The 18,914-nt window shown below is 39.8% G+C and overlaps 1 protein-coding gene across 5 annotated transcripts in view; it reads right to left on the reverse strand.

Annotated features, from left to right (window-relative positions):
* Positions 1 to 3,024: 3,024 nt before the first annotated feature.
* LOC132654765 (solute carrier family 22 member 19-like) overlaps positions 3,025 to 18,914 on the reverse strand; it is an 89,600-nt gene continuing 73,710 nt past the window's right edge. For 2 of the 5 annotated variants that reach the window (XM_060386024.1, XM_060386027.1), the window contains 2 exons: positions 15,809 to 16,012; positions 9,858 to 14,599 (listed from right to left, as the gene is read on the reverse strand). In XM_060386024.1, coding sequence (XP_060242007.1) covers positions 14,539 to 14,599; positions 15,809 to 16,012 — 265 coding nt within the window. In that variant the 3' untranslated portion in view covers positions 9,858 to 14,538. Of the gene's footprint in view, positions 6,405 to 9,857; positions 14,600 to 15,808; positions 16,013 to 18,914 lie in introns of those variants that run through there. The other 3 variants (XM_060386040.1, XM_060386048.1, XM_060386036.1) reach the window with 3 other exon arrangements.

Raw genomic sequence — 18,914 nt, forward strand, 5'->3', positions numbered from 1 at the left:
GATACACTATCCAAATTAACAAAAGAAAAAATGAAAAGGGGGACATAACAACAGACACTGAGGAAATCCAAACAATCGTTAAGACTTACTTTAAAAATATATATGCCACAAAATTTGAAAATCTAAATGAAATGGACAATTTTCTTGATCGATTCCACTTACCAAAGCTGAATAAAGACCAGGTAAGTCAATTAAATAATCCTATACCCCCTAAAGAAATAGAAGCAGTCAACAAAAGTCTCTCATGGAAAAAAAAAAGCCCAGGGCCAGATGGTTTCAACACAGAATTCTACAATACCTTCAAAGAAGAGCTAACACAAATAATCTACAAACTATGCCACAGTATAGAAACAGAAGGAACACTACCAAACTCATTCTGTGAATCCACAGTCACCTTGGTAACTAAACCTCACAAAGCCCCAACAAAGAATGAGTATTTTAGGCTAATCTCCTGGATGAACATCAATGCAAAATACTCAACAAAATACTTGTAAACCGAATACAAGACCACATCGAATATATTAGATGACCAAATAGGCTTCATCCCAGGTATGCAGGGGAGGTTCAATATATGGATTTGATCCACCATATTAACAAATGAAAGTAAAAAAAAAACAAAAACACATGATCATCTCCTTAGATGTTGAAAAGGCATTTGACAAAATCCAACATGTATTCATTTTTAAAGTCTTGGAGAGATCAGGGATACAAGGCACATACCAAAACATATTAAAGGCAATATACCTCAAGCCTATAGCTAACATCCCAGTAAACAAAGAGAAACTTAAATTCCACTGAAATCAGGGACAAGGCAAGTCTGCCCACTCTCTCCATATCTCTCTAACATAGTTCTTGAAGCCCTTGCTAGAACAATAAGACAATTAAATGAGATCAAGGGCATTCAAATTGGAAAGGAAGAAGTCAAACTATTTCCACATGATATGAGAGTATACCTGAGTGACCCCAAAAATTCTACCAGGAAACTCCTACAGCTGATTAACACCTTCAGCAAAGTGGCTGGATACAAAATTAACTCAAAAAAAAAAAAATCAGTAGCCCTCTTGTATACAAAAGACAAAAGGGCTGAGAAAGGAATTAGAGAACCAACACACTTCACAATAGCCACAAAGGACATAAAGTATCTTGGTGTGAACCTAATCAAGAAAGTCAAAGACTTGTATGGAAAAAAATTTCCAGTCTCTGAAGAAATAATTAGAAGGATGTATCAGAAGATGGAAAGATCTCCCATGGCTCACTTTCTTTTTGCTCCCTGACTGTAGCAGGCATTTCAATAAGTAACTAAATTACCATATTGCTACATAGCAGCTTTCAAAACACCCTGACTTGATTTACTTAATTGTATATTTATAAAAAGCTTGACCTAATCTTTTTTTTCCTCAGAAATATTTAGTTAAATCATTAATCTATTTGTGTGACTTTGCTTTTTGGGACATGATCACTATTGTTATGCACTGTGATTGCACTGCCTAGTGAGGAATTAGAAACCTCCTAAGGATATTCATACAGGGCAAAAAAAAAACCCAAAAACAACAACAACAACAACAAAAAACCAGGGTGACTAAGGCAGCAATAAATATAGTCAGAGCTAGCAGCAGCAAGGGGTCTTTAGGAAACAGGACCCTCTGTGATTTGCTTTTTTGTTCTTTTTTAATGGACTTATTGTTTATTTAGTTTATTATTTATTCATTAAATTTTATTCACTTTTTATCCCAGCTGTATCCCCCTCCTTCATCCCCTCCCAACCCCACCATCCCTCTCTCATCTCCTCCCATGCCCCTCCACAAGTCCACTGATAGGTGAGTTTTGAATATGGCAGCATTTAGATGGGCAGGTGCTGGTGGCAGAGGATTTTCAGATTATGGGGCCCAGGATGCATGACTATAATCAAAGGCTAGACCTTGCGTGACCTATTTGACAGGAAGACCTTATCTCCTGAAGGATTATTACCCTCCAAAATATCAGTGTTTCAAAGTGAACCTAGTAGGTGTAAATTTTTTTAATATCATCCTCAACAAAATTCCAGGCATAAAGATACAGTGTACCATGTTTTGCTTTAATTAGCATGACTTTTAGCCATTCTGATGGGTATAAGGTGAAATCTCAGGGTCATTTTGATTTCCATCTCCCTGTTGACTAAGGATGCTGAACATTTAAGTGTTTCTCTGCCATTTGATATTCCTTTTTTCTTTAGCTCTATACCCCGTTTTTAAATTCAATTACTCAATTTGTTGCTTTTTAACTTCTTTAGTTCTTTGTATATTCTGGATATTAGCTCTCTGGATATTAGATATAGGGTTGGTGAAGATCCTTTTCCAGTCTGTGGGCTGTCGTTTTGTTCTGATGACAGTGTCTTTTGCTTTACAGAAGCTTATTTTCATTAGATCCCATTTGATAATTGTTGATCTTAGAGCCTTGAATAAACCCACACACCTACGGATACTTACTTCTTTTGATAAAGAAGCTAAAACCATGCAATGGAGAAAAGACAGCATCTTCAACAAATAGTGCTGGTCTAACTGAATGTCTACATGTAGAAAAATGCAAATAGATCTATATTTATCAACCTGTGCAAAACTAAAGTCCAAGTGGATCAAAGACCTCAACATAAAACCAGACACACTAAATCTGTTAGAAGAAAATGTGGGGAAGAGCCTTGAACTCATTGGCACAAGGGGCAACTTCCTTAACAGAACACCAACAACACAAGATTTGCTTCTCAGGTTATACTTATTGTGGCTTTGCAGTCTGGTGAGTTGTTTTCTTCAGGCCATCATAGTGGCTAAAGCTCTTCCTGGTGCAAAGCTACCACCATGGTTTTTTTTTTCCAGTTTGTAAAAGGTTTGAAAATGTGATCAGAATAAAGCAGAATTTTATTTATTTTAGTTTTTAGACTTCCAAATACAGGCACATCATCTCCAAAGTAAAATTTTGTTCAGTGATATGATAAACCGTTATCTCAAAAGTGTCCACACCAGTAAATAGCATGTAATTCTGAAACTGAGGTGCCTTTATCCATAAGTTGTTTAATGTTACATTAGAATTTATTGGACAAACAATTTTTATAACTTATTCAAGTGATTATCATTAACAGAAAATGCTTGATGAATCCCCTTAGGATCTTTTGGTCTTTCCTCTCTTACTTTTTAGAACTTCTCAACCTTACACACATAATCAATGTCCATCATCAACAAAATAATGATATAATCAGCAAGGATGTTATACTCCAGTCCACTAGGTCCAATGTAAACTAGGGAAGCTTCTATGAACATTGGTGTGGTGGTTCCTCAAGAAAACAAACCTTGGGCTACAAGATGGTACTAAGCACAATTGTCATAGTAAAATAGCCTTAGAGCCAATTCACAGTTGAATGTGTAAAGAAAACATGGTGAATTGACACACAAAGGAGATAGAAATATATACATATATAAGTAGATACATACATAGATACATAGTGTCCTAAGGTTTTATTGCTTGGAAGAAATACCATCACCATGACAACACTTAAAAGGAAAACACTTAATTAATAGTTTAGAACTTTGGTCTTTTATCATCATGGTTGGAAGCATGGTGGCAAGCAGGCAGACATGGTACTGCAAAGTTAGTTGAGACTTCTACATCTGGATTTGAAAGATTTTCTCTAATCTGTTTTTCTACTTGAACACTAGACTGAGATCCATTCCACTTCCTGGTGCCTCAAACTGTACATTTTGTATTGTTTCTTGCTTAACTTACTTCTTTTTATTATAAATCTAGATAAGAGTGAACAGTAATAACCACATGACAGAGTCAATACAAGGTTGTTTTGAGATATCCTCTGCCAATACAACTAATCCAAAACTCTTCAATTTAGCCTCAGTAAAGTTTTTTTCTTTTTTGGAAAGGACAAAGCAGGCACATTATTAGTGAAAAATCTCATAATAATGATTACTACGGCACATACAAATATTCTCCTCTGAAACTTTTGATCTCAGTATCAACAGTTCAATCTACCCTTGGCACCACTGTATTCCATTCTCCTACTTCTTTGGCCCACTAAGCCTCACTTAAAGCATTCAGCTACATTCCTGATCCAAAGTAACAGAGTTCAAATTTCTCAAAACAAAAGATTGATCTGGACTACCACAGCAATATCGTAATTCCTGGCAACAACTTATGTCTCTGTGTTGGTCAGATAGATGAGTTCAAGGGAGATGTAGTAGGAATCACCAACCATTCATTTTTAAGTCCTCGATTGTGGTACTAATTTCTGCAATTGCTCAATGGATCAATGCTGGTTTTTGTAGTATGATTTATCTTGTGTGCCTGGACCTTTAAAGGATCTGCAGTTGCTAGCCAACTGGCCAACTAACTCTTTTAGAATGTTTAACCAATGGAGCTGCCTGATCCTATGACCTTCAGGGTTGATTGCCTTTTGCACTTCTGAGAACAGGAGAGGGAAGAAAAAGCCATTAGAGCCTGAGAAAGATTGAGTAGGGTTAGAAAAGACACTTGGTATAGGAAGAAAATAGGACTGAGTAGAATTAGAGAAGACAGTTGATACAGGAAGAAAAAAGATTAAGTAGGACTAGAGAAGAGAAGAGATCAAGCAGACTGAAAACAGGAGACAGTTGAAAGTGAACTGAGCTAGCAGAGTAAGAAGAGAAGACAGCTGGTGACAGCTGAGCCAGGAAAAGCTGAGCAGAGCAGAAAAGATTTTGTTAGGAGACTGTTGTGAGAAGAACCCACGAAGTAACACACACAAAAAAGGAAAAAGCTACAGATTTTGGTTCACTATTTACTTTGACAGAGGCAAGTATACAAGCAACTATGAAATCCCAAACACTGCAAGTAGGGAACCAATATAAGAAGTCTGTGAATTTTTTTACACAATTCTTTTCTTTTCTTTTCTTTTCTTTTCTTTTCTTTTCTTTTCTTTTCTTTTCTTTTCTTTTCTTTTCTTTTCTTTTCTTTTCTTTTCTTTTCTTTTCTTTCTTTCTTTTTTTCTTTCATTCTTTCTTTCATTTTTTTAGTTCATATAAAGATTACAACCCCTTACCCCTTCCTTGTCTTATCCAGGTCTCATCCTCACGACTCTGACTCTGTTACCCCTATTCTTTTTACCCTTCTCTGTAAAGAAGGGGAGGCCCCCAATAGCAACCCAATGTGGCACATGAAGTTTCAGGATGGGCAGGATTAAGTACATCCTTTCTCACTGAGGCCAGAAAAAGCAGCAAAACAGGGGATAGGGATGGACCCAGATTAGTTGACTCTATAAGTCTTCTTGTGTTGGTCTTGACCCCTCCAGCTCCTTTAAACCATCCACGCAGTCTTCCAAAGACTCCCCGAGCTCTGCTTAATGTTTGGCTGTGGATATCTGCATTTGTTTTCATCAGCCAATAGATGAAACCTCAGAAGACAATTTTGCCTAGTTCCTGTCTGCAAGCGGAGTAGAGGATGTAGTAGAGTATTATATGTAGTGTCAGGGGTTGGCTCTCTCCCATCAGATGGGTCTGAGGTTGGGCTAGTCATTGGTCAGCCATTCCCTCTCTGCTCCATCTTCATCTCTACACATCTTTTAGGCAGAACACATTTTGGGTTTAGGTTTTGTGGGTGGTGTTGCCCTCCCTCCACTGGAAGATCTGTCTGGCTACAAGTGGTGACCACTTCAGACTCCACATTCTTCTCTGCTAGAAGTCTCAGGTAGGGTCATTCCCACAGACTCCCAGGAGCTTCCCTCATCCCAGGTCTCCAGGGCTTGTCTCAGAGATGCCCTAACAGATTTCCATTCTCTCTCTCTCTCTCTCTCTCTCTCTCTCTCTCTCTCTCTCTCTGCCTATCTCTCTCTCTTTCTCCTGTCTCTTCCCCTGCTCCCCTGCTCTGACTGTACCTGTTATAATCTTCCCTGCTCCCTCTCATCCTGGTCCCTCCCTGTTGTTTGGCATCTTTGGGTCTGTGGCATGCAGCCTGTTTATCCTGTACTTAATGGCTAATATCCTCTTATAAGTGAGCACATACCATGTGTATCTTTCTGGGTCTGGATTACCTCTCTCAGGATGCTACTTTCTAGTTCCATCCATTTGTCTATAAATTGCATGATGTCCTTCTTTTTAATACTGAGTAGTATTTCAGCAGAGGTTTAGGCTATATGGATGGAGTTCAGAGGAAAGAGTTCAATTCACCTCTGCTGGGTATGCCACAGGTGGACACAGCAGGAGAAGTTGGCCAACTTCTAATTATAAAGAAACTTACCTGAGAAAAAGAAGGAATGGCCTTTTGTAAAAAAAATATTAGCACACGAATTAGATGGCACCAGCCAGGATGGGATCTCCAGAAGGCAGTATATTATTCTATGAATCACTAAGTAATATATGGTATAGTTTCTTCCATAGCCAGGATCCACAGGTCTAGGAATCAAGGGGTGGAAAAAGGAGGATTTCCAATCACTTTCAACCCTAGTAACCCACTAGGAAAAATTTTGCTTCCTGTTTTCTCGACCTTAAATTCTGCTGGCTTAGTAGTTTTGGTTCCAGAGTTGGGGGATGTGAGACCTCAAAGAGCCACAGCAAACACTCCACTGAACTGGAAGCTCAGACTTCCTTCTGGCCATTTGGGGCTTCTAATGTACTTTTTTCTTTTCTTTTTTCTTTCTTTTTTTGCAATTTACTCATTGTTTATCTCATTGTAGCAACCTCCCTCTACTCCTCCAAAACTACCCTCCCTCCCTATCCCCACCCTTTCTCCTTGTCCACTGAAAGAGGGAGTTCTCCCCTGCCATCTGCCCATAGTTCATCAAGTCTCCTCAATACTGCCTGGATCCTCTTGCTCTGTGGTCTCACAAGCCTCATTGCTGGGGGAAGGAGAAGCAGGTCAAAGAGCAGGCACTGAGTTCATGACAGAGGCAGAACCTGCCCCCCTTATTCAGGGACCCAATGAACACTGAGCTGCCTATCTGCTACATCAGAGCAGAGGGTCTAGGTCCTTTCCATGCATGGTTTTTTGTTGGTGCATCAGTCTCTGCAGGGCCCCCTGAGGTCAGACTTTTTGGCTTTTTTTGTCTCCTTGTGGAGCTCCTGTCCCTTCTGTGTCCTTCTATCCCCTTCTTCCATAAGACTCTCTTTGTTCTGCCCAAAGTTTGAGTCTCAGACTCTACATTCTTCTGGTGTTCCACCCCTTGTTGGGTAGAGCCTTTCAGAGGGCCCTCTATAGTAGGATCCCATCCTATTCCTTCTCTTCCACAGCTTCTGGTATCTATCCTGTTTGCCATTCTGAGTGATATTTAAGCATCTTCCATAACAAAATCTACAGACCCAACAAAGCTGATCAACAAGGCCTCGAATGGTCTTATGCCAACAGGCTTAGAAAGGAATAACAACATTAGGAAAGTGAGTGATACAGATTAACATAGGGAAATTGATTTTTTTCTCTACAATGGAGGCAAGAAAAATTTTGTCTGGAGATCTCCAACAACCTCATTTGATATCGAGGTAAGTCAATGATGGGTGAGGGTGAAATTGTGGTTTTTCCAACCTAAGACAGAGGCTTATGAAAATCGCATCTGAGACCTTTATAATGGGTAAGATAAAATGCTCATTTTGCCAATCTAATCAGGCTCTCCCTAAAACAAAGAAGGTTTGTTCAAGGGTGGTTCAATATATATCAATGTGATCAAAATCCATCAATGTGATCCACCTTATAAACAAACTGATAGGAAAAATCCACTTGACAATCTCCTTAGATGCTAAAAACGTAATTGAAAAATGCAACACCCATTCATGTTTAAAGTCTTGGAGAGATGAAAGATACAAGGCACATACCTAAACATAGTAAAGACAATATACAGCAAACCTGTAGCAAACATCAAACTGAAAGGGGAGAAACTTAAATCAATCCTACTGAAATCAGGGACAAGTCAAGGCTACTCACTCTTTCCATACCTCTTCAATATAGATCTTAAAGTCCTTGCAAGAACAATAATACAATTAAAGGAGATCAAGGGGATACAAATTGAAAATGAAGAAGGCAAAGTAGCACTATTTGCAGATGATATGCTATTATACCTCAGTCACTCCAAAAATTCTACCAGAGAACTCCCACAGCTGATAAACACCTTCAGCAAATTGGCTGGATACAAAATTAACTAAAAAAATTTAGTAGCCTCCTGTATACAAAAGAAAAATGGGCTGAAAAAGTAATTAGGGAAACAACACCCTTCATAATAGCCACAAAGGACATAAAGTACCTTGGTGTGACCCTAACCAAGCAATTCAAAGACTTGTATGAAAAAAAATTTCAGTCTCTGCATAAAGAATTAGAATTAGAAGAAGATATCAGAAGATGGAAAGATCTCCCATGCTCATGCTTTGGCAGGATCAACATAATCAAGAGAGCAGACATGAGTAAGATGATTAATCCTCATTTAGAAAGACAGATGGGATGTGCATTGAACATATGACAGGAGCCTACTGAGCGCATCTGAAAGACTCTAACTAGCAGTGTTTTCAAAGGAGATACAAAGACTCATGACCAAACATTCGGCAGAGTACAGGGAAATATATGAAAGAAGGGGAGTTAGTCTGATGGGGAAAGGATATGAGCTCCACAAGGACCAAATATATCTGGGCTCAGGGTCTTTTCTGAGACTGACATTCTACCAAGGACCATGTATGGATATAACCTAGAACCTCTGCTCGGATGTAGCCTGTGGTAGCTCAGGAACTGATTTGTTTTCCCATATTGAGGGGAACAAGGACTATTTCTAACAGGAACTCAATGACTGGCTCTTTGACCTCCCCACCCCCCCAAGGGAGGAGCAGTCCTGTTAGGCCACAGAAGAGGGCTTTGCAGCCAGTCCTGAAGACACCTGATAAAACAGGATTGGATGAATGGGGAGGAGGTCCCCCGCATCAGTGGACCTGGAAAGTTGCAAGTGGAGATGAGGAAGGGAGGGTGGGATTGGGAGGGAATGAGGGAGCAGGATACAGCTGGGATACAAAGTTAATAATATGTAACTGATAAGAAAAAAAATAAAATTAAAAAAAGGACTAAAGAAGTTAAAAAGCAACAATTCAAGTAATCCAATTAAAAAATGGGGTACAGAGATAGGCAGAGAATTCTCAATAGAGGATTATAGAATGGGAGAGAAACACTTAAAGAAATGCTCAACATCTTTAATCATCAGGGAAATGCAAATCAAAACAACCCTGAGATTTTACCTTATACCCAGCAGAATGGCTAAGATAAAAAATTCAAGTGGCAACTCATGCTGGAGAGGATGTGGAGAAAGGGGAACCTTTTTCTATTGCTTGTGGGAAGATAAACTTATACAACCACTTTGGAAATCAATCTGATGCTTGCTCAGACAATTAGGAATAGTGCTACCTCAAGATCGAGCTAGGAGTGGTATAGCTGGGTCTTGAGGAAGCACTATTCCCAAGGACCATGTATGGATATAACCTACAACCTCTCCTCGGATGTAGCCCATAGTAGCTCAGTAACCAACTGGTTTTCCCTAGTAAGGGGAAAAAGGGACTACTTCGGACAGGAACTCAATGTCAGGCTCTTCGACCTCCCCACTACCTAAGAGAGGAGCAGCCCTGCTAGGCCACAGAGGAGAACTTTGCAACCAGTCCTGAAGATACCTGGTAAAACAGGGTCAGATGAAATGATAGGAGGTCCTCCCCAATCAGTGGAAATATAAAAGGGCAAGGAGGAGATGAGGGAGGGAAGGTGGGATTGGGAGGGAATGGGGGAGTGGGATACAGAGTTAATAAAATGTAAGTAATAATAAAAATAAAAAAATTAAAAAAATAATTCTGCTATACACAATGAGGCATATATCCAAAAGATGCTCATGTATACAACAAGGACATTTGCTCAACCATGTTTGTAGCAGTTTTATTTGTAATAGCCAGAAGCTGGAAACAACCCAGATGCCCCTCAGTTGAGAAATGGATACAGAAATTGTGGTACCTATACACAATGGAATATTGCTCAGCAATATAAACAAGGAAATAATGAAATTTGCAGGTGGGAACTGGAAAAGTTCATCCTAAGTAAGGTATCCCGGAAACAGAAAGACACACAGGGTATATACTCACGCATAAGTGCATATTAGATATATAATATAGGAAAAACATACTAAAATCTATACACCTAAGGAAACGAATCAAGAAGGAGGACTCTGAGTAAGATGCTCAATCCACATCCAGAAAGGCAAAGAGGATAGACATTGGAAAAGGGAGAAAACAGGGAACAGGACAGGAGCTTACCACAGAGGGCCTCTAAAAGGCTCTACCCTTCAGGATATCAAAGCAGATGCTGAGACTCATGAACATCCTTTGGGCAGAGTGCAGGGAATCATGTGAAAGATGTAAAACATAGTAAGACCTGGAGAGGTCAGGAGCTCCACAAGAAGAGCAACAGAACCAAAAATTCTGGGCACACCGTTCTTTTCTGAGACTGATACTCCAACCAAGGACCATTTATGGAGATAACCTAGAACCCCTGCACAGATGTAGCCCACGGTAGTTCAGTGTCCAAGCGGGTTCCATAGTAATGGGAACAGGGACTGTCTCTGACATGAACTGATTGGCCTGCTCTTTGATCACCTCCCTCTGAGGGGGAAGCAGCCTTAAAAGTCCACAGGGGAAGACAATGCAGCCACTCCTGATGAGACCTGTTAGATTAGGTTCAGAAGGAAAGAGAAGAAGACCTCCCCTATCAGTGGACTTGGGTAGGGGCAGGGGTAGAGAAGGGAAAGGTAGGGTAGGATAGGGAGGGGAGGAGGGAGAGAGCTACAGGGGGGATACAAAGTGAATAAAGTATAATTAATAATAATTAAAATAAAATATTAAAAAAGAACAGGAAGGAAGAGGGAACAACCAGTTAAAAAGTGAATTCTGGAGGATGAATCAATGTGATGGGAAAAGGAAGGCCTCATTGACTCAGCTTTTCGTTACAAAATCTTCAGTTAGTTCTCTCATAATATTAAGATATGAATAAATCGTGTCAACATTTAAAAATATTAAAAGAATAGAAATCAGAAAGGAAGAAGTAAAAGTATCATTATTTGCACATGACATGATAGTATACATAAGCAACCTCAAAATTATACCAGGGAACTCCTACACTGATCCTTCAGTGGAGTGGCCCCAAACAAGCTTACCTCCTATACAGAAATGACACAGGAGCTGAGAAAGAAAGCAGGGAGCAACACTTCTCACAAAAGCTACAAAACTATAGAGTATCTTGATGCAACTCTAAACAAGTGAAAGACTTATATTACAAGAATTTCAAATGTTTGAAGAAATTAGAGAAGAAATCAGAAAATAGATCTCCCATGTTCATAGATCAGTAGATTTGATAGAGTAAAAATGTCCACTTTGAGCAAATACTCTTGTATCCTTGAGCATCTTTTGGATATATGCTTAGGAGTGGTAAAGCTCGATCTTGAGATAGCACTATTCCTAACTGTCTGAGAAAGTGCCAGATTGATATGACCCTCAGTTGAGGAATGGATAAAGAAATTTTGATACATTTATACAATGGAATACTATTCAGCAATTCAAAACAAAAAAAATCATGAAATTTGCAGGCAAATGATGGGATCTAGAAAAGATAATTCTGAGTGATGTATCCCAGAAAAAGGAAGAAACACATGGTATATACTCACTTATAAGTGGGTACTAGACCTATAAGATAGGATAAACATACTGAAATCTGTACACCTAAAGAAGATAAACAAGAAAGAGCACCCTGGGTAAGATGATCAACCCTCACTTAGAAAGACAAAGGGGATGGACATCAGATGTAGGAGAAAACAAGTAACAGAACAGGAGCCTACTACTGAGGGCCTCTGAAAGTCTTTACCTAGCAGTATATTAAAGTAGATGCTGAGACTCATAACTAAACCTTCGGCAGAGAACAGGGAATCATATGAAAAAGGGGGAGTTAATATGACCTGGACAGGACAGGAGCTTCACAAGGAGGAAAAACATCTGGGCACAGGGGTCTTTTCTGAGACTGTTTCTCCAACCAAGGACCATGTATGTATATAACCTAGAACCCCTGCTCGGATGTAGCCCATGGTAGCTCACTATCCAAGTGGGTACCCTAGTAAGAGGAACAGGGGCTATTTCTGACATGAATTCAATGGCTGGCTCTCTGACCTTCTCCCCGAACACCCAAAGGAGGAGCAGCCCTTAGGCCACTTTGCAGCCAGGCCTGAAGATACCTGATAAGCTAGGATCAGATGAAAGGGGAGGGGGTCCTCCCCTATCAGTGCACTTGGAAAGGGGTAGGGAGAAGATGAGGGAGGAAGGGTGGAATGGGGAGGGAATGAGGGAGTAGGATACAGCTGGGATAAAAAGTTAATAAACTGTAAGTACTATTAAAAATTAAAAATTTAATTAAAAAACAAGGAAATAATGAAATTTGCAGGCAAATGGTAGGATTTAGAAATTATTTTCCTGAGTGAGGTACCCCAGAAGCAGAAAGACACATATGGTATATACGCTCTTATATATTAGATATTATATAGTGGATATTAGACATATAATATAGGATAATCATACAAAAACCTGTACACATAAGGAAGCTAATCAAGAAGGAGGATCCCAGTAAGAATCCAAATCTTCATTCAGAAAGACAAACGAGATGGACATTAGAAGAGGGAGAAAACAGGAAACAGTACAGGAGCCTATCACAGAGGGCCTCTACCCAGCAGGGTATCAAGACATTATGCTGAGATTCATAGCCAAACTTTTTGCAGAGTGCAGGAAATCTTATGAAAGAAGGGGGAGATAGAAAGACCTGGAGGGAACAGGAGCTGCACAAGGAGAGCAACAGAACCAAAAAAAAAAAAAAAAAAAAAAAAAATCTCAGCAGCGGGGACATTTCTGAGATTGATACTCCAAACAAGGCCTATGCATGGAGATAACTTAGAACCCCTGCACAGAAATAGCAATGGCAGCTCAGTGTCCAAGAGGGTTCCCCAATAATAGGAGACTGTCTCTCACATGAACGCAGTGGCTGGCTCTTTGATCACCTCCGCCTGAGGAGGGTAGCCACCTTATCAGTCCACAGAGGCAGACAAAGGAGCCATTCCTGAAAAGACCTCATAGACTAGGGTCAGATGGAAGGGGAGGAGGACCTCTCCTATCATTGGACTGGGGAGTCGCATAGGAGAAGAGAGAGAATAAGGGTGGGATTCAGAGGGGATCAGGGAGGAGGCTACAGCTGGGATACAAAGTGAATAAACTGTAATTAATAAAAAGAAAAAGAACAAAAGAAAAAAACATTCTAAAGAAAATGTTCACCATACCAAAAAAAAAAAATCTACAGATTGAACACAATCCCCATCAATTCCAACACAATTCTTTACACACCTTGAAAAAAGCAATGCTCAACTTTATATTAAAACAAAACAAAACAAGAGACCCAGTATAGCTACACAATCTCATCTAATAAAAGAACTTTTGGATGTGCCCCTAACCCTGATTTCAAGCTCTGCTACTGAGCTATAGTAGTAAAAACTGTGTGGTACCTGCATGAAAACAGAGAGAGTCATCAATGGAATTGAACAAAAGACCCACACAGAAATCCATAAAACTATGAACACCTGTTTTTTTCAGAGAATCCATCGATACAAAATAAAAATAAAAGAAGGTGTCTTTAACAAATGCTAATAATTATTTGACATCATCTAGATATGAGCATGTAGAAATCACCATGTCTATCTCTCTGCGTTAAACTCCAATGATCCAAGGGTCTCAACAGAAAACCAGAAACATCGATAGCACATTCACTACCACTGACAATTAAGAATGGGGCCTCATGAACCTGAAGAGCTCTGAAGGGCAAGTGACACCATCAATAGGATAACACTACCTCGCAGAATGCAAAAAGATTTTCGACAACTTCATATATATAACAAATATATTCAAAATATCTGGAAAACTTAAGAGACTAACATTAACAAACCAAATAATCTAATTAAAAATGGGGTACAGATCTAAACAGAATTCTCAATTCTCTTTGATGGTCTAGAAACACTTAAAGAAGTGTTCAATGTCCTTACTCATCAGGACCAATGGAAAAGATAAAAGACACAAGTGACAGCTCATGCTGGTGAGGATGTGGAAGAGAAAAACTCCTCCATTGCACTCCATTGGTGTGCAAACTTGTATAGCCACTTTGGAAATTAATATGGTGAGATCTCAGAAAATTGGGAATCAAACTACTTTGAGAGCCACCAACCCTCTCTCAGGCATATATCCAAAGGACGCTCCACCATACCACTAGTCATACCATTTAGTCATTTAGTCATAATAACCAGAAACTGGAAATGACCTAAATTGCCTCAACTGAAGAATGGGTAATGGAAATGTGGTACATTTACAGGATGAAGTGAAACTCAGTTGTCAAAAAATAGCATCATGAAATAGATTGGGTCAGAGGCAAGTGATTCTTGGGCCACCCACTCTAAGTGACATTTTCTTCATTTTGCTGTTTGATCAGAGGCCAATCCTTGGAGTTCCATTAAAACCGTGTCACTTTGATGATGGCATCTTCCTGTCTTGCTTGTCTTGACCTTTTACACCTAGAAGAAATACAACAAACACTATCAACATGTAAAAAACCTGAATGAACACAGAATAAAGGCATCTTCTGAATTTGTGAGAGCAAGCATCATTCTTCACGCATCAGGTTTTGGAAAATTCATGGTTCCTTTCAGAGGATTTGAGTAAATTTGGGAAATGAAAACCAATTTCTCCCTAGTAACTTCTACAAGTCAGCTTTGGTACTTACTACCTGGCTGGTCATAGTATCATTCAAGGAGGCTTGAAGGAAAAATAGCATGGAAAGTACACCAAGATGTAAAAATCCTGCCCAATTCTTTCCTGTATTATGATCTCACTATTTGTCATGCCATTCTTTCTGTTATGAACTTTTTATACTTAGTGAAATCAAGATAGTCTAAATTTTGCAGCAAAAACTAAGAGTCCTTCCCTCAGGTGACTGTCATCTGTGGGAGATTCTCTAGTCTTGTACATAATTTCCTCTAAGTTATTCAGTGATCATGGCAGACCCCTAAGCCTCCAAAACCTGTCAATTTCAGACAGCTTACCAGAACTCACTGTGTTGACAGGTAACTGAATCTGAAGGATGAAATGCTATTTGCACACTTGTGAAATACAGACAAGAATATCTATTTTATGGCTTAAAGAGAAGGCTCCTTGGATACAGTGTTTGCTCCACAAGAAGGAGATCCAGAGTTCAAATCCTAGAAACTCAGGTAAAAAGCTAAGCATGGACACTCATGTTTCTAACTCCAGTTATTGGGAAGAAGAGACAGGAGTCTCACTGCTTCTCTTTGTCCTCCATCCAAACTCCAGGATCACCAACACATCCCCAGAATGGATAAAAAATGGAGAGCGTAAGGTCAAATATCTGATGTCTTTTGGTCTCTGCACACACACACACATGTGTCACACATGTACCAAATTAACATATATACTTTATACTTTATGTGCTTTGCATGAAGGCAGAGTGGGCAGAGGCATGATTTTGTCTCCTTATCAATCAACCCCTTTATGTATCCTAGTAGAGTTCATCTTTTGTGTCTAGAGAAATCCAAGCCCACCCGAATCTATGAGGAAGAGTTTTATGCCAATCACAATGTTTACAATGGGAAAAGCCTAGTTGTCTGAATGCTTGGGAGAGAGATGATCTGAATGTTATTTCACTTTCTTTGTCACAAATCATTGCCACACAAGTCCCCTAAAGATACAGTACAGGTTTTACTCACTCATTTTCCACATCTTGGATGGAGTCAGGCAGAGGCTGATTCTTGGTCTCAGGAAGAAGATGGGGAAGAAAGCCAGAGAGAATGGAGAGGACTCCATAGATGATCCAGGGCAATGAGGCATAGTATATTGTGAGCATCATAAAAAGAGGAGCCAGGGACGCCCCCAAGTTAGTAGCAGTTCCAATGAATCCCATTGCTGTTGCCCTTGGAGCATAAAACATAGTTGAGAAAAAAAAAAAAAACCCTAGAAGACTTGAACTTTTGGTATTGTGACACAGCACCTTTCATTAATCATGGGAGTGAAAGTAAAGTATATTTCAACTCAAAGTTGGTGATGTACTTTCCTTTGGAGATTTCTTTTTTCATTTGATAGTATGTTTTAGCAAGGCATTTGTAACACTAGCTCAGAATGATAAAAACCACATTTTCTGTCATGTATACATATGACATTTTGGTGTTTATATTAGTGTGTGTGTGTGTGTGTGTGTGTGTGTGTGTGTGTGCATTTGTGTGTGTATATGAGAGAGAGAGAGAGAGAGAGAGAGAGAGAGAGAGAGAGAGAGAGAGAGAGAGAGATGGCATGGGTATTTGTATGAAATCAGCAAAGTCAACATGAAAGAGGGAGGTAAAAATCCCCAAAGGAGAACATGATAGTGATTTCTGTGGCCTAGGAGAGTGCTAGGTGACCAGATCTCCAGATTTTTAGGACCTCTGAGCTGTGGCTGTGGGTAACCATACCCAAGTTTCTGAAAGAGTATAGAATACCATGTGCTCAGGCATCCAGCTAGTACAGGACCAGACAGCACAAGTTACATAGGCCTCCAGCTAATGTAAAGTCAGAGACCAGCAACCTGGTCTCTAGCATTGTGCCCCAAGTATTCAGTGTGTGGCACCTGTGCTGAACATCCTCTGAGAGAGAAGAAGTTTGGTTCCAGTGATCTCTGAGGTCATTATGGGACAAAGTTTTGATGTTTCCAGTGTTAAATATCACTCTAGGACCTGGAGTCTATAGTTCTGTAGTGGTAAAGGTTACTTTGAGCTGTGTTATACACAGCTTTCTGATAGTGGGCAGACTTCACATGCTAAGTTTGGCATCTCTCCTTCAGCAAGTTCATAGACTCTAATATTCTAAGATTTTGATTACATCTGGTCACCTTGGTAGTTAGTATCCAGCCCCACCCTTGGTCCTCAGCAGAGAGCCATGACAACTTCAGTAATTCATCTGTGAATATCATTTCATCAGTCCTTGTAGCTGAATGCCCCATAGACATTCCTTTAAGAAGAGTCACATAGAATAGGATATCCAAATAGGCTCTGGGATATATCCAAAAGGTAGCAGAAAATCCTCTGAATAGTACAGAAAGTAGACATCCGCATTCAAGAGGTACATAAACTCCCAACAGATATAATCAGAAAAGAAGTGCTGAAGTGACACATTACAGTCAGGATGCCAAAATGCAAAGTAAAGACAGAATCCTGAAAGCAGCAAGAGAAAGACATCCACTCACATACAAGGACAGAAATGTCAGAAGTACCCACACTGTTGCCAGCAACTTAATACCCAGGAGACCATCAAATGACAATTTTGAAAGTCAACAAGCATGAGCCATAAATGCTGCACCCACTAAGGCTATTTTATTTTTTAATTTTAATTTTTTATATTAATTGCAGTTTATTCACGTAGTATCCCAGCTATACCTCCATTTTTCAGTCTCTCCCAAGCTCACCCTCCTTTCCTCATCACCTCCCATACCCCTCTACAAGTCCACCGATAGGCGAGGTCCTTCCTCCTCCCCTTCCATCAGGCCCCAGCTAATCAGATCTCATCAGGACTAGCTGGTTTTCTTCCTTCCAGTCTGCTCCCCTCTTCCGGGGGAAGGTGATCAAAGAACTAGCCACAGAGTTCATGTCAGAGATGGTCCCGTTCCCCTTACTAGGAAACCCATTTGGATGCTGGACTGCCATGGGCTACATCTATGAAGGAGTTCTAGGTTATCTCCATTCCTGGTATTTGGTTGTAGTATCAGTCTCAGAAAAGATTCCTGTGCCCAGTTCTTGGTTCTGTTGCTCTCCTTGTAGAGCTCCTTTCCCATCTAGGTCCTTCTATCTCCCCCTTCTTTCATAAGATTCCCTGCACTCTGCCCAAAGTTTGGCTATGCTCATCAACATCTGCTTTGTTACCCTGCTGGGTAGAGTTTTTCAGAGGCCCTCTGTGGTATTCTCCTATCCTGTTCCCTGATTTCTCCTTCTTCCTATGTCTGTCCCCTTGCTTTTCAGAGTGAGAATTGATCATCTTACCCTGGCTCCTCCTACTTGCTTAGCTTATTTAGGTTGTACAGATTTTAGTATGTTTATCCTATATGATAAGTCTAATATCCATTTATGAGTGAGTATATACTGTGCATGTCTTTCTGCTTCTTGGATACCTCACTCAAGGTGATCTTTTGCATCATTTGCCTGCAAATTTCATGATTTCCTTGTTTTTAATAGCTGCGTAGCATTCCATTGGGTAAATGTACCACAATTTCTGTATGCATTCCTCAGTTGAGGGGCATCTGGGTTGTTTCCATGTTGTGGCTATTACGCATAAAGCTGCTACAAACATGGTTGAGCAAATGTCCTTGTTGTGTACTTGAGCATATTTTGGATATATGCTCAGGAGTTGCATAGCTTGATCTTGAGGTAGGTACCTCTATTCCTAATTGTCTGAGAAAGCAACAGAATGATTTCCGAAGTGGTAGTACAAGTGTATATTCCTACCAGCAGCAGGGGCGGGTGCCCCTTTCTTCATATCCTCTCCAGCCTGTGTTGTCACTTGAGGTTTTGATCTTAGCCATTCTGATGGGCATAAGGTGACATTTCAGAGTCATTTTGATTTGCATTTCCCTGATGACTAAGGACGTTGAACATTTCTTTAAGAGTTTCTCTGCCATTTGATATGCCTTTATAGAGAATTTTCTGTTTAGCTCTGTACTCCATTTTTAATTAGATTAATTGATTTGTTGCTGTTTATCTTCTTGAGTTCTTTATATATTCTAAATATTAGCCCTTTGTCAGATATAGGGTTGTTGATTTTTGACAAAGAAGTAAAAGCCATACGATGGAA

The sequence above is a fragment of the Meriones unguiculatus genome, chromosome 1 (assembly GCF_030254825.1).
Source record: "Meriones unguiculatus strain TT.TT164.6M chromosome 1, Bangor_MerUng_6.1, whole genome shotgun sequence".
NCBI classification, from domain to species: domain Eukaryota; kingdom Metazoa; phylum Chordata; class Mammalia; order Rodentia; family Muridae; genus Meriones; species Meriones unguiculatus.